This window comes from Zea mays, chromosome 8, assembly GCF_902167145.1.
Source record: "Zea mays cultivar B73 chromosome 8, Zm-B73-REFERENCE-NAM-5.0, whole genome shotgun sequence".
NCBI lineage: Eukaryota > Viridiplantae > Streptophyta > Magnoliopsida > Poales > Poaceae > Zea > Zea mays.
Window position 1 is genome coordinate 25034854 of NC_050103.1, and position 14553 is coordinate 25049406.

At 44.4% G+C, this 14553-nt stretch overlaps 2 protein-coding genes across 2 annotated transcripts; both read right to left on the bottom strand.

Annotated features, from left to right (window-relative positions):
• Positions 1 to 9994: 9994 nt before the first annotated feature.
• LOC109941720 (uncharacterized) lies at positions 9995 to 11111 on the bottom strand. The gene is made up of 2 exons (XM_020542931.3): positions 10774 to 11111; positions 9995 to 10681 (listed from the first exon to the last, which is right to left on the bottom strand). Exons 1-2 carry the CDS (start codon positions 11104 to 11106, stop codon positions 10130 to 10132), a joined length of 885 nt encoding a protein of 294 aa, XP_020398520.2. The 5' UTR covers positions 11107 to 11111; the 3' UTR covers positions 9995 to 10129.
• A 251-nt stretch (positions 11112 to 11362) lies between these two features.
• On the bottom strand, positions 11363 to 12454 carry LOC111589956 (protein ALP1-like). The gene is made up of 3 exons (XM_023300871.1): positions 12302 to 12454; positions 12003 to 12228; positions 11363 to 11931 (listed from the first exon to the last, which is right to left on the bottom strand). Exons 1-3 carry the CDS (start codon positions 12452 to 12454, stop codon positions 11489 to 11491), a joined length of 822 nt encoding a protein of 273 aa, XP_023156639.1. The 3' UTR covers positions 11363 to 11488.
• Between the last annotated feature and the right edge of the window lie 2099 nt (positions 12455 to 14553).

Consider the following 14553-nt stretch of genomic DNA (forward strand, 5'->3'; position numbering starts at 1 on the left):
GCAGCGACAATTTACTCGTCGGTCCAGGGACCCCCCCCCCCCCCCGGGGTCGAAACGCCGACAAGTCTTAAGTTGTGCATTAAGACTAGCCACTTCACCATTTAATTTTGCAATAGAGGTAAGGTGCTCAACACAAGCATCAATATTAAAGTCCTTACACCTATTGCAAATCATAACATGTTCTACACAAAAGGTTGATTTATTAGCTATTTCTAACTTAGCATTCAAGTCATCATTGATACTCTTTAAGCTAGAAATGGATTCATGGCATGTAGACAATTCACATGAAAGCATTTCATTTCTTTTAACTTCTAAAGCAAGAGAATTTTGTGCACTTACAAATTTATCATGCTCTTCATATAAAAGATCTTCTTGCTTTTCTAAAAGTCTATTCTTCTCATTCAAAGCATCAATCAATTCATTGATCTTATCAATTTTAGTTCTATCTAATCCTTTGAATAAACATGCATAGTCTATTTCATCATCACTAGATTCATCATCACTTGAAGAAGCATACGTAGTATTATTTCGAGTACTTACCTTCTTCTCCTTTGCCATGAGGCATGTGTGATGCTCGTTGGGGAAGAGGGATGATTTGTTGAAGGCGGTGGCGGCGAGTCCTTCGTTGTCAGAGTCGGATGAAGAGCAATCCGAGTCCCATTCTTTGCCAAGGTGTGCCTCGCCCTTCGCTTTCTTGTAAGACTTCTTCTTTTCCCTTTTCTTCTCTTGATCCTAGTCACTATCATTATCGGGACAATTATCAATAAAGTGACCAACCTTACCACACTTGAAGCAGGAGCGCTTTCCCTTCGTCTTGCTTTTGTTGGGATGCTCCTTGCGACCTTTGAGCGCCGTCTTGAAGCGCTTGATGATGAGGGCCATTTCATCCTCGTTTAGCCCGACCGCCTCAATTTGTGCCACCTTGTTAGGTAGCGTTTCCCTACTACTAGGTTCCTTGAGAGCAATGGCTTGAGGCTCATGGATTGGGCCATTTAGCGCCTCGTCAACATATCTCGCCTCCTTGATCATCATTCGCCCGCTCACAAACTTCCCAAGTATTTCTTCGGGCGTCATCTTGGTGTACCTAGGATTCTCACGAATAGAGTTAACAAGATGAGGATCAAGGATGGTGAAGGACCTTAGCATAAGTCGGACGACGTCGTGGTCCGTCCATCGCGTGCTTCCATAGCTCCTTATTTTGTTGACGAGGGTCTTGAGCCTGTTGTACGTTTGGGTTGGCTCCTCCCCCCTGATCATCGCGAACCTGCCTAGTTCGCCTTCCACCAACTCCATTTTGGTGAGCATGGTGACGTCATTCCCCTCATGTGAGATCTTGAGGGTGTCCCAGATCTGCTTGGCATTGTCCAGGCCGCTCACCTTATTGTATTCTTCCCTGCACAAGGATGCTAAAAGAACAGTAGTAGCTTGTGCATTCTTATGGATTTGTTCATTGATAAACATAGAATTATCCGAACTATCAAATTGCATTCCGTTTTCTACTATCTCTTATATACTTGGATGAAGAGAGAACAAATGACTACTCATTTTCTGACTCCAAAATCCGTAGTCCTCTCCATCAAAGTGAGGAGGTTTACCAAGTGGAATAGAAAGCAAATGAGCATTGGAATTATGTGGAATACGAGAGTAATCAAAAGAAATGTTCGAGTTAACCGTTTTCTTTTTCTCCTCGTATTCGTCGTCCTTTTGAGAAGAGGAAGATTCGGCGCTGTCGTAGTAGACAACCTTCCTGATGCACCTCTTCTTCTTTCCGTCTTTCTTCTTTTGACTCGAGCCGGAGTCATTTACTTTGTCATCCCTTGGCTCGTTGAAGATGGACTCCTTCTCATTGTCGTTGACCACCATCCCATTTCCCTTAGGATCCATCCCTTCGGGCGATTAGTCCCTTTCGTGAAGAGAACGACTCTGATACCAATTGAAAGCACCTAGAGGGGAGGTGAATAGGTGATCCTGTAAAAACTTAAAACTTAAAGCCACAAACTTGATTAAGTGTTAGAACAATAAAGCCAAGTGGCTAGAGAGGAGTTCTTGCAAAACACAATAACCACAAAGATATCAACACAGAGAGGCACAATGGTTTATCCCGTGGTTCGGCCAAGTTCAACACTTGCCTACTCCACGTTGTGGCGTCCCAACGGACGAGGGTTGCAATCAACCCCTCTCAAGTGATCCAAAGATCCACTTGAATACCATGATGTTTCTCTTCCTTTCACTATATCCCATTTGCGAGGAATCTCCACAACTTGGAGTCTCTCGCCCTTACAAAAGATGATCACAAATGAACACGGAAGTAAGGATGGGATGAGCAACACACACATGTCCACAACAATACGCACACACACACGGCCAAGACTTGAGCTCAAATGAATATCACAAAGTTCTCACTAGAACGGAGCTCAAATCACTAAGAATGTCAAACGAGTGCGCAAAGACGAAGTGTGAATGATCAAGAATGCTCAAAGTGTGCTTGGTGTACTCCTTCATGCGCCTAGGGTCCCTTTTATAGCCCCAAGGCAGCTAGGAGCTGTTGAGAGCAATCCAGGAAGACAAATCTTGCCTTCTGTCGACTTGTGCACCGGACAGTCCGGTGCAGATTTCTTTCCTGTTTTGGCGCAGCCGACCGTTGGCGATTTGGAGCCGTTGGCACACCGGACACTGTCCGGTGCACACCGGACAGTCCGGTGCACCCTTCAGACCATTGGCCCGGCCACGCGTCACGCCCCGATTGCGCGGCCGACCGTTGGCTCACCGGACAGTCTGGTGCACCACCGGACAGTCCGGTGATTTTTAGCCGTACGCTGTTGACTTGATTCCCGAGAGCGGCGACTTCGCCGTAGCTGACTCACTGGACAGTCCAGTGCACCACCGGACTGTCCGGTGATTTATAGTCGTACGCCGTCGTCGAGACCCGAGAGCAGGCAGATCACCAGACGTCAGTCTGGCGCACCGGACACTGTCCGGTGCACCTAGACTAAGCAGAATCTTGGCTGCTCGAGCCAAGTCTTTTCCATTTGTTTCTTTCTCTGATTCTAGCACTTAGACAAATATGTTAGTACACAAAAACCAATGTACTAAGTCTTGAATCATACCTTTGTATTGATTTGCACTTTGTCCACCATTTGTCATAGTTTAACACATAACCATTTGTGTTGGACACTTAATCACCAAAATACTTAGAAATGGCCCAAGGGCACATTTCCCTTTCAATTTGTAGAAGTCTCGGGTACAATTTTGGGTCGGGTATTATTATACCCGAACAAAATCCAACCCGCTGCCATCCCTAATGTTTAGGTGTCCCTAGAAAGGCCACAGTGCTACAACAGCCAATAGGTGAACTAGAGCAGGAAGAGAATACATAATTCCATATAAGCAACCTTTCTGTCTAGATATGCATGTGTTTTGTTAATTAAATGGTGTGACAATACCCGTGAATTTTGTTCCCTAGATCCTTAGATACATAAATAAAAATCTGGTCATTTGTTATCGATATCCTGACTACAGCTGCTGAACCCAACGGTGAGGATGGACTAAGCATGATGACAATTGATGACAGTGTTTGGCTATTTGTTCTCAGTTGTTTTTTAGCATGATGACATAGTGTTGTTCAACTAAATATCTGAGTTGTAGTTTGGCTATTTGTTCTCAATTGTTTTTGGTGTTTGTGGCCTTAGTAACCTATATTTATTACTCTTATCAGATAGTAATTAATAGATTTTTTTCAATTTTATTCCTCATTTCTGCTATTTTCTATCAATCTTTTAACCATTAGGGGTTTAGTGTAGCTTAGTATTTGATCTGGTTCAGCCTCGGGGTTGCTTAGATATTATATTTTCATTCAGGTTCAATTAGGTTGGCATGATGCTGGTACCTATGACAAGAACATTATCGAGTGGCCCAAGTGCAGTGGCGCTAATGGTAGCTTGAGATTCAAATTTGAGTTGAAGCATGGGGCCAATGCTGGTAACACTCTTCTCAGCTTATTATCACCTATAACTTCATGATGATAGGTTACTCAACATTTTGTTTCATGACAGATCTTGTGAATGCTCTAAAGCTGATCCCGCCTTCAACGACGTCTGAACCCCATCCACGATCCATGCCTGTCGCGCCATCCTCGCCCTTCCATCTCAGCGCACCCATTCGTGCTTGAAGGAAGGCCCATTCATGTTGGAACGAATCCTCGCTCAAAATCCATGCGCATCTGATGAGGATCCAGAGCTACCCTGCTGCCACTACGGCAGCTACAGGCATTTTCGGCGGCCAGAAGCCGCCGAAAATAAGCCCTTTGCCGCCGAAAATAAGCTATTTTCGGCGGCTTCTGGCCGCCAAAAAAATAGGCCGAAAATAAGGCTTTATTTTCGGCGGCCAGACCCTGGCCGCCGAAAATAGCTTATTTTCGGCGGCTGGCTCTCTGGCCGCCGAAAATAAGTTGTTATTTTCGGCGGCCAGGGATGCCGCCGAAAATTACTAATTTCAGAGCAAAAAAATTTGAAAAATGCGAAAAATAACAGAATTTCATACAAAATTCATACAATACCAGAAATTTCATACAATAACAGAAAATTCATACTTGAGTTCACAACATAAAACTTGAGTCCATACAAATATAAAGTCCACAAATAGTCCATACAAACATAAAATCCACAAACAGTTCATTACAACACAGTGCGGCACAAAGCTAACTTAATCACACATTGGGGTCGTTGGAGTTGTGTCCACTACCTCCAGAAGCCAATAACTGGTCGACGAAGTCGTGTAACGGGTTTGGATCCTAAAAAAAGATGACATTAATAACGGCATTGGTTACATGTATAACGACTATTCAAACAAATTGTTTGTCAAACTAACCTCTCCTGCATAAGCTCCCTCACCTGCATAAGCTCCTCCTGGTGCTGGTATGACCGGTGGTGGCGTGTTGTGGCCCATGACCCCGGATCTCTACAAAATCAAGTTTAGTAAAGATTTGAAATTAGGTTGATACAAACGACAAGTCTTAACTAAATTGAATAACCTGAGGTGGAGGTGGAGGTGGCGGAGCATGTAATCCCCACTAAGGCATCGGCGGCTGAAATTGAGGGAAAACAAATGGTTGCTGTTGTGCCTGCTCTGGAAACGATATACTAATTTCGGCGGCAATTAAATAATAGGCCGTCGAAAATAAGAAATAAAATAGACAAAAACAATACCTTAATGGAGTCGAGGTCGATCCGAACGTCCGGGCTTCCGGGCTTGCGTGCGGCGCGTCGGCGAGGCACTGGCGGCGTGGCTGTGAGCGGCGCGGACAGCGCGGCTTGGCTGTTGGCGGGCCGGCGGCGCTGCCATGCGGCCGGACGTCCACACGACGCGGCGGGGGCGGACGGCGGGGGTCCACGGCGCGGCGGGGGTGGCCGGCGAGGGCGGACCGCGAGTGGCTGGCGGGGGCAGACGGCGGTTGGCGGCCGTCCACGGCGCGGCGGGGGCGGCGGCCGACGAGGGCGGACCGCGCGCGCGCGCTCAGGCGGCCGGCGCCGGAGGCCGACGGCGGGGGCTTGGGCGGTCGGCCGGCGGTGGCCGAGGGCGGGGGCGGCCGGCCGGCGTCCACGGCGCGGCGGCCGGCGAGGGGCGACGGTCGGGAGCGCGCGCGGCAGGGGCTGGCGGCGACGACGGCGGACGAACGACTAGCAGCGCGCGCGGGATTGAGAGAGAGAAAGACAGAGAACAGAGGGAGGACGCGGTTTTTAATGTTTAATTTTCGGCGGCCGAGACAGGTGGCCGCCGAAATTAGGGCTATTTTCGGCGGCTACCTCATAGGTCGCCGAAATTAGTACTATTTTCGGCGGCAGGCGCGGGCCGCCGAAAATAACTTCTAATTTTCGGCGGCCAGGGTACAGCCACCGAAAATAACACTGGCCGCCGAAAATGATCTACAGTGTTGTTGTGTGCCCTTCCATCCTCTTTGTCCCCTTCCATCGTCGGCAATCCACTTCCATCAGCGGCGCCCCCTTCTAGCCCCTTCCATAGTTGTGCTTAGGTACTTCTCTATATTTGTGAAATCTGGGGTTCTTAGTGTACGATTGTCAATATCTCTACAAAGGAATAGATTAATGTACGATTGTCGATATATTGTTTGTTTTCATGTAGTTGTTGTGCACTCGCGTTTTATTAATAATTTGTGAGTCGTCGCAACGCACAGACACCTAACTATCATATATATATAGGTCTGCATGATATTGATGGTTGCAATGTAGTGGTGAAACGGATAGATTAAAATAACAAAATTTATATGTATAGCCAGGATCACTAATGAATTATAAAATCTTTTCTCATAACAATATAACATATTTATATATAAGTTATCGTGATATTATATGTTCCTGATACAACGTACGGACACTAACCTAGTTAACGACTAACAACCATGCATAGATCGACAGGGACGTGGCGCGCGCAAGGTAAGGACACTCCAAAAGCTAGGCCGCAAGGACGCTCCGAAAGCTAGGCCGAGCTGTGAAAGACTCACCAAAATCGTCGGGATTGAGCCCAATCCTGGCAACCGCGAAAGGGGGCCCGCCCCGGCTTGCCAGGGAAATTGAGCCCAAGCAGGTCCGGATCGCGCGCCTGGTGTGATATATGCATGTTGAAATTCAATCAAGTTTCATCTTTTGTTAGACTCTTCGCTTTCATCGTACCTCACAGAATATCAATTTTTTGTTGCAAAAGAAACCTCAAACATCTAAATGAATAAGCCACAAAGGCTTAGAGTATCTTCCGACTCCCACCTTTTATCAATTTTTAGCTTAGCTTAAGGGGTTTTCACTAAGTCACGGAAGGGAAATACAAGCTTTCCAAGAAGCTAGACACGTAGAGGTGCCATGCTTTAGATAGAGAAAATACATAGAAATAATAGATTTATGACAAACTAGATGTAGATTACGGTGTACCTATCTGTTTCTTTTTATTAGTCGCTGGATAGTGCAAAATTGTACTATCCAGCGACTAATAAAAAGAAACGGATGGACTATAGGGGCTAGAAAATGGAGAGCGCGCGCAACGCAAGCAACTCTCATGACACTAATTTTTGTCTGGCATAAAAAAAATTATATCAAACAAAACAACTCATTATTGAGTCATTGTGGCGACAGCTCTAGCTTGAGCTCATGGTAGGACAACGCTGCCGACACTGCAGTAATTACTATACGTCTACACGTCGACCGGCGCCGCCGCGGCTTCCTCCTCAGCCTGCGGGCCAGTCCTCCGGCGGCAGACCGGGCACGACGCGTTCGACGCAAGCCAGGCGTCGACGCACTGCTGGTGGAACACGTGCGCGCAGCCAGGGAGCTGCCTAGCCGTCTGCCCTTCGTCCAGGACGCCGAGGCACACGGCGCACTCCACCTCGGGGTTGTCGTTGCCTCGCCGGTGGTACGGGAAGGAAGAAGGCAGCAGAGCAATGGCTTCGGCGTCAAGGCCGCCGCCGCCGCCGAGCTTTAGCTGCGCCTCCTCCTCCTCCTGCTGCACGAGACCTGGACCGCGGCGGCGACGGCACCAGCGCCGAAGGAGGAAGCGCAGTAGGAGGCACGCGGCGACGGACAGGAGGCAGAACGCGAAGGACGCGGCGCCTGCCAGGAGCAGCTTCCTGGAGCAGCGGCTGCACGGGGTGATCACGTCCCCCGGCAGGTTCTCTTTGCTGCCCGAAGAGATGACGCTGTGCGTGTTGTTGTAGGGTCTTTGAGGCGGGGACAATAATGCTAGCTCTGCCATTGCCGCCGGTGTATAGTGCTTGTTGCGTCAATACTTCAGTATATATTGTGCCTCTGAGAGTATCCCATGGAGCAGAAAATGCAGAATGAATATTCTTCGAATAAGATTCTTTCATATATACTCTATCCGTATGTTTGGTTGTTGGATGAGCAGAGCCTGGTTCTCAGCTCAGATGCAGGCTGCGCCTAGCCTGTATAGGCTGGTACAAGTACGCTAAGAGCTCTTGTTTGGTTGTTTTGATCGCAATTAACCAGGATGACCATAGCCCTTGTTTGGTTTGCTGTTTTTATAAGTTGCATGAACACAGCTTCTGTTTGGTTAACCAGGATGACCATAGCCTGTATAGGCTGATCGCAGTACCAACTTTTGTTTGCTGTTTTTAAATTTTAGATTAAAACAACTTAATTCATAGAAGAATGAACAAAATTTACAGAAATTCAAATAAAACCAGTTCACAACTCGGTTCATCTGATGTTTCTTACTTTTACATACTAACAGAATTTACAACTCAGTTCACAACTCAATTCATCTGATGTTCATACGACTCAGTTCATCAGTTTTCAGCTTATACACGTATACAACTCATATTTCATCTGATGAACTGAGTTGCTGAAAACTCATGTATAAACTGATGAACTGAGTTGTAAACACTAGCTATGTTACATACTAACAGAATTTACAACTCAGTTCATAGGACAGTAGCAATAGCAGCAGTTCTACTTCTACTTCTGTTATTTCTACTTCTACTTCTGCTATTTCTACTTCTACTTCTGCTTCTACTAACAGAATTTACAACTCAGTTCATGGGACAACAAACATGACTTCAAATAAAACCATGTCATGACTTGTAAAAGCAGCAAACATCAGTTCATACTTGAAAACAGTATTATTATTAGCCTCAGCTCAGCGAAATTTTTCCACATGACAGTGTAGCCAGCTACTATATAGAAACATCAGAACTTCAAAAAGGACAACAAATGTGGACTTGTAAACAGCAAATAGGACACATCAGATCAAGTATAGCATATCTGTTCTTAAGTACCATATAGGACAGCAAAAATAACATAAAGGATATCTGTTCTCAAGCAACAAATATTAGTAACTGGCTACCTGATTAGGCTTAATATCCATTTTTGCTATCATCATTGGCATAAAGGACAGATACATCAGATCAAGTGTACCATATATATTCTTAAACAGCATAAAAGACAAAGTCTAAAACACTTGTAAATTACAATTACTTATCCTTTACATAACCAGTTTGCAAAAATGATAGAGGAGTATATGTTCTCATTTGTCAAACACCAAAACCAGATCAAGTGTAGCATATCAGTTCTCAAACAGCAGTTATTGTAATCAGAACATCAAGATGACAGCTCAAAATGACAGAACAACTCAAGAAGACAGAACAGCTCAAGAAGACAGAACAACTCAAGATGACAGAACAGAACAAGTGTAATCAGAACATCAAGATGACAGCTCAAGATGACAGAACAACTCAAGAAGACAGAACAGCTCAAGATAACAGAACAGAACCACACATGACAGTGTAACCAGCTCAAGATGACAGAACAGAACCACACCTGACAGAACAGAACCACACATGAGAGAACAGAACAGCTCAAGCAAATAGAATATACAGTTCAGCTAAACAGATCAAGTGTAAATCTGAAATAGTTATTAATATTAGCCTCATCTCATCAAAATTGATCCTACATGACAGTGTAGCCAGCTACTAGATATTCAGTTCAGCTCAAGATGACAGAACAGTTCATCATTGTAACCAGTTCAAGATGACAGTGTAATCAGCTCAAGATGACAGTGTAATCAGCTCAAGATGACAGAACAGCTCAAGATGACAGAACAGCTCAAGATGACAGAACAGAACCACACATGACAGTGTAAAGTATATAGATAGGAGTATCAGTTCTCAAAAACCAAAACCAGATCAAGTGTAGCATATCTGTTCTTAAACACCAAAAACAGCAAAACAACATAAATGACTGTCATTAGTGGCTGGCTAACTGAGTAGGCTTAATATTCACTTTTGTTATCATCATTGGCATAAAGGACACACACATCAGATCAAGTGTAGCATATCAGTTCTCAAACAGGGAAACATCATTGTTCTCAAGTACCAAATCTGTTCTTAATCAGGATAAAGGAGAGACACATCAGATAAACTGTAGCATATCTGTTCTTAAACAGGGAAACCCATAGAACTCAGGGATACATCATTGTTCTTAAGTAGCATCTAGGATAGATGGAATAGAGCAAGTGGACCAAATCTGTTCTTAAACAATATAGATGTCCTAAACCCATACACCCATAGAACTCAGGGATACATCATTGTTCTTAGACAGATCAGATCACATCAGTTGTGGTAGTGCTTGGCTAGGAAAGTCTTGAGCCATAGGTCACGATCATCAGGAGTCATGTCCAGGAACACCAGGGAGGTGGCCTTGTGCTCCATCATGTGGTTTAGGGCATACATGAGAGCCTCCCTAGAGAACCCAGGACAGTTGATTACAGCATTGTAGATCCCAGGTGCTGCTTCAGCATGGATGCTTTCACGGACAGCAGCAGCAACATCTGAAACAGCTTGTTTCATCCCATTGAACACAGCAACATCCTCATCAGTCATGAACCTCTTCCTCTTCCCTAAGTTAGGCTTGTTATCATTGGACTCACCAGGGGTACCCTTGTCAACAGTCTTCCCCTTGTTAGTTAGACTGGAACAATCAACAAACTTTGAGGTCACTTCAATGCCATCATCTAGGATGTCAACAATGTCAGTTGGCTTGCCCAAAGGCTCATTTGAACCCATTGCAAACTTACCTGTGGCAACCCCACTTCCAAATATGATTTGCATAGGCATATAGTTCTCTATGGGCCTATTGAGGTAATCAGCATCTTTTGGGTGATCCTATTGAGTTAGCAACTCAAGTTAGAACAAGAGAATTTGAAGTGGAAGAGTGGCATTAACAGGTTAGAAAAATAGAAGGTATTGGTCCTAACCTTGATGTAAGCAGCATAATGACCCTCTTCTAAGCTTATGACAAAGTTATCCTCATCCCAAAGAGCGCCACTAATGTCCTTCAGTTTGCAAACCTTGACCCACCTAGACCTCCACTTACGAAGGTGATTGTACACTTGTTGGCCTGTTACTTCTTGGCCACAGAACTCAGATACATTTTTAGCAACAGAGTTAAGGTGGATTTCCTTAAAACCCTTGTCAGTCTTAACCCCATTTCCTATCAAGTCAACAAAACGACGGAGAACAAACCCAGACATTACAGCAGTCCACCTAAGAGCAGGCCTAGCCCCCTGACCAGCAACCTCAGAGACCATGTCAGCCATAGCTGGAACAAGTAAAAGATTAGGGGGAGATAGAGATTAGGGGGGAGATAGAGATTAGGGGGGAGATAGTAGAAGAAAATAGCAGAAGTAGCATAGAAGAGTAACAAAATAGTAGAAGTAGCATAGGAAAGTTCATCATTGCTAGTCGACAATGGTATCAGGATGTAAGTAATGTCATCATTGCAACTGAGCACATCACATAAAGGAACTTAGCACAAAGAAAGTGAGTTCAAAATTGAAGATAGTTCATCATTGCTAATAGACAATGTTCTCAGCCAACTTAGCACAAAGAAAGTGAGTTCAAAATTGTAGATAGTTCATCATTGCTAATAGACAATGTTCTCAGCCAACTTAGCACAATACATAATGACCATTATCCCCTATGTGAGGCCCTATTCTGCCACATTTGTTGAGCCCAATTGTCCCTGGTAGCAGACCATGCAGCATTGTCCATGACAAGGTCATGGGGAGCTTCCTCATGAACTTGATTTGCAGCCCATGTTTCTTCCAGTGGAATATGTTCATCATTCCCATGACGAAGAATCCAGTTGTGGAGGATACAACAGGCTAGGACTAGCTTTACTTGTGTCTTGTATGGATGGAAAGGTTTGTTGTATAATATTTTGAATCTGTTCTTCAAAGCACCAAAGGCCCTCTCTATTGTCACCCTTAGTGATGAATGTCTAAGGTTGAAGAGCTCTTTGGGGTTCTGTGGATTCCTCCCCCCATATTCACTCAAGTGGTACCGTGTGGCACGATAAGGGGGTAAAAACCCAGGTCTGACAGCATAACCAGCATCCACAAGGTAAAATTTACCTAACATCATATATCATATATTAGGACATTGTAGACCAATATTAGGGGATACCAAGGAAACTAGTTTTTACCTTGGGGCACTTTTAGACCATCTTCTCTCTCAAGGGCATCAGCAAGGATAAGGGCATCATGTGCTGATCCCTCCCAGCCAGCAAGAACATATGTAAACCTTAGATCAAAGTCTACAGCAGCTAAGATGTTCTGTGTTGTGGTGTGTTTCCTACCAAGGAAGGCAGCCCTCTGATTTCTAGGAACTCTTGCTAGCACATGAGTGCCATCAATGGCACCAATACAGTCCTACACATTGGGGCAAACATTTGTTACTACAAACCCAACATGAAAAATAGTGGTGTGTTTGGATTTGGCTGACCTTGAAATATGGGTACCATCTGTGGCTATCTCTAATTTTGGTTGGTGTAGCAGTTGAAGGTGGCAAGATCATCTCATTCCTCAGTTCACCAACAGCAAACAATACTTCCTTGAAGTATCTGCTAATGGTCTCAATAGACCTTCGAAAGGTCATGTGTATAACTCTAAACCTTTGGTTATGACCTACCACATGTAAAAACATGGCAACCTGCTCCTCTACTGAGCTATGAATGCTATCTCTCAATAGTTGCCTAGTGCGAAAAAGGTCACACAACTGCATAAAAGGGGCTCTTCTCATCCTGAGTAAGTCAATACACTCAACATCAGTGGATTCATAAATGAATCTCAGGTTGTTTTGCCTCTCTTGGTCTCTTTGGTGCATTGGGCCATAAGTGATACACCTCCTAGCATGCAGTCGGTGTCTCAACCATGCATCCAACCAGGCTGACATAACTGCTACAAGGACCACTGCCTTTGCAATTAGCCGACGACGTGCAATAGCAGTATTCATTGCTAGAGTAATAAAATAGAAAAAATAAGATTAGAGGTCTAAGTTGGCTCAGATGTGTTGTGCTAGTTGCTAAAAAGGAAATTCATAGAACATTGATATATAGCTCAGAGGCATATTAGCATCATAGAACATTGATCTATAGCTCAGAACATAACAGTTTTAACATAGTGATGTGCTAGTTGCAAATATATGATAACAAATTCTTACACGAGCCACGGCTGCGACATACAAGAGATGCGCCACCCAGAGGCATTAAAACATCACATACCATTGATCGATAGCTCAGAGATTAAGTATGAATATAATCAAAAGTAACCATAGAACTCAGCTCAACATCATTGAAATTAAAACCACGACTGCGACATAGAAGAGATGCGCCACCCAGAGGTATTGAAGGATCACACACCAGCTCAAAATTATTTCTTTATACAAATTAAAGTAGCAAATATATACCAGAACATAATAATATGATCCAACAGAACATAATCATTGTAAAAACACCAAAACCATGTTTAAACAGTAAAACATATTCATTGTTTAGACAGTAAAAACAATACCAGATCATACATATGAATGTTCAAAATAGATCAATACAATAACAAATCATGTTTAGACAGTAAAACTTGTTCTGTTCCCAGGCATAATCATTGTAAAAACAGCAGAAACATGTTTACACAGTAAAACATAATCATTGTTTAGATAGTAAAACAATGATCCTACAAATCATCTGATCCCAGACATGATGTGCTCAGTTGCAATGATTTTACTATCTAAACATGATTTACTGTCTAAACATGGTACTTACATGTCTAAACATTGATCTACAAATATGTTTTACTGTCTAAACAAATCATCTGATCCCAGACATGATGTGCTCAGTTGCAATGATTTTACTGTCTAAACATGATTTGCTATCTAAACATGATTTAGACAGTAAACATGATCCCAAACATGATTTGTTTAGACAGTAAACATGATCCCAGACATGATTTTGGTAGTCTACAAATTATCTGATCCCAGACATGGAAGCGAAATGGGTGCATGCGACACCACAAGCATGGTACTTTGTAGCAAAACCCTAAAATCATCCGAGGAACACTAACAACATGGTACTTTGCAGCAAAATCCTACACCAGAAGCTATTTTTATATAACAAATTAGCAAACTATACCAGATCTGAGAGGGGTGAAATGGGTGCATGCAAGAGGGAGAGCTCAAATCAGACGAAGAACAGATCTCAGCCAACAACTACCAGATCTCAGAGGAGAGAAATTAGCCAACAACTACCATATCTCAGCCAACAACTACCAGATCTCAGCGAACAACTATACCAGATCAGACGAAGAACAGATCTCACCCAAGAACTATTTTTATGCATAAATATCAGATCTCAGCCAAGAACTACCAATACTACTACAAATCAAAAGAACAGATTACCTGGAAGGAGTGTCACAACAGCGAGAGGGAGGAGACGCGAGAGCTCGAACGCGAGGGAGAGAAGACGCGAGAGCTCGCCGCGGGGGAGACGAGACGCGAAAGCTTGCTCGCGGGGGGGAGGGGGACCTCGACGGAGAGCTCGAGGGGGAGAGGAGACGCGAGAGCTTGCTCGCGGGGGAGCTCGAGGGGGAGAAGAGACGTGAGAGGGAGAGATGGGAGGGGAGAGGAGGCGGCGGCGAAACCCTAGCGCGAGGCGAGCGCGAGCGCGAGGAGAGCGCGAGTGGCCGAGCGCAGCCTGGCTCGCG

Bases quoted from the DNA above. Each gene is read 5' to 3' on its own strand.
- LOC111589956 (XM_023300871.1), bottom strand. From the start codon at position 12,454: ATGACCTTTCGAAGGTCTATTGAGACCATTAGCAGATACTTCAAGGAA. The intron at 12,229-12,301 runs GTCAGCCAAATC...CCCAATGTGTAG, and splicing joins GATGGTACCCATATTTCAAG to GACTGTATTGGTGCCATTGA. The intron at 11,932-12,002 runs GTAAAAACTAGT...ATATGATGTTAG, and splicing joins TGGTCTAAAAGTGCCCCAAG to GTAAATTTTACCTTGTGGAT.
- LOC109941720 (XM_020542931.3), bottom strand. From the start codon at position 11,106: ATGGTCTCTGAGGTTGCTGGTCAGGGGGCTAGGCCTGCTCTTAGGTGG. The intron at 10,682-10,773 runs GTTAGGACCAAT...CTAACTCAATAG, and splicing joins ATTATGCTGCTTACATCAAG to GATCACCCAAAAGATGCTGA.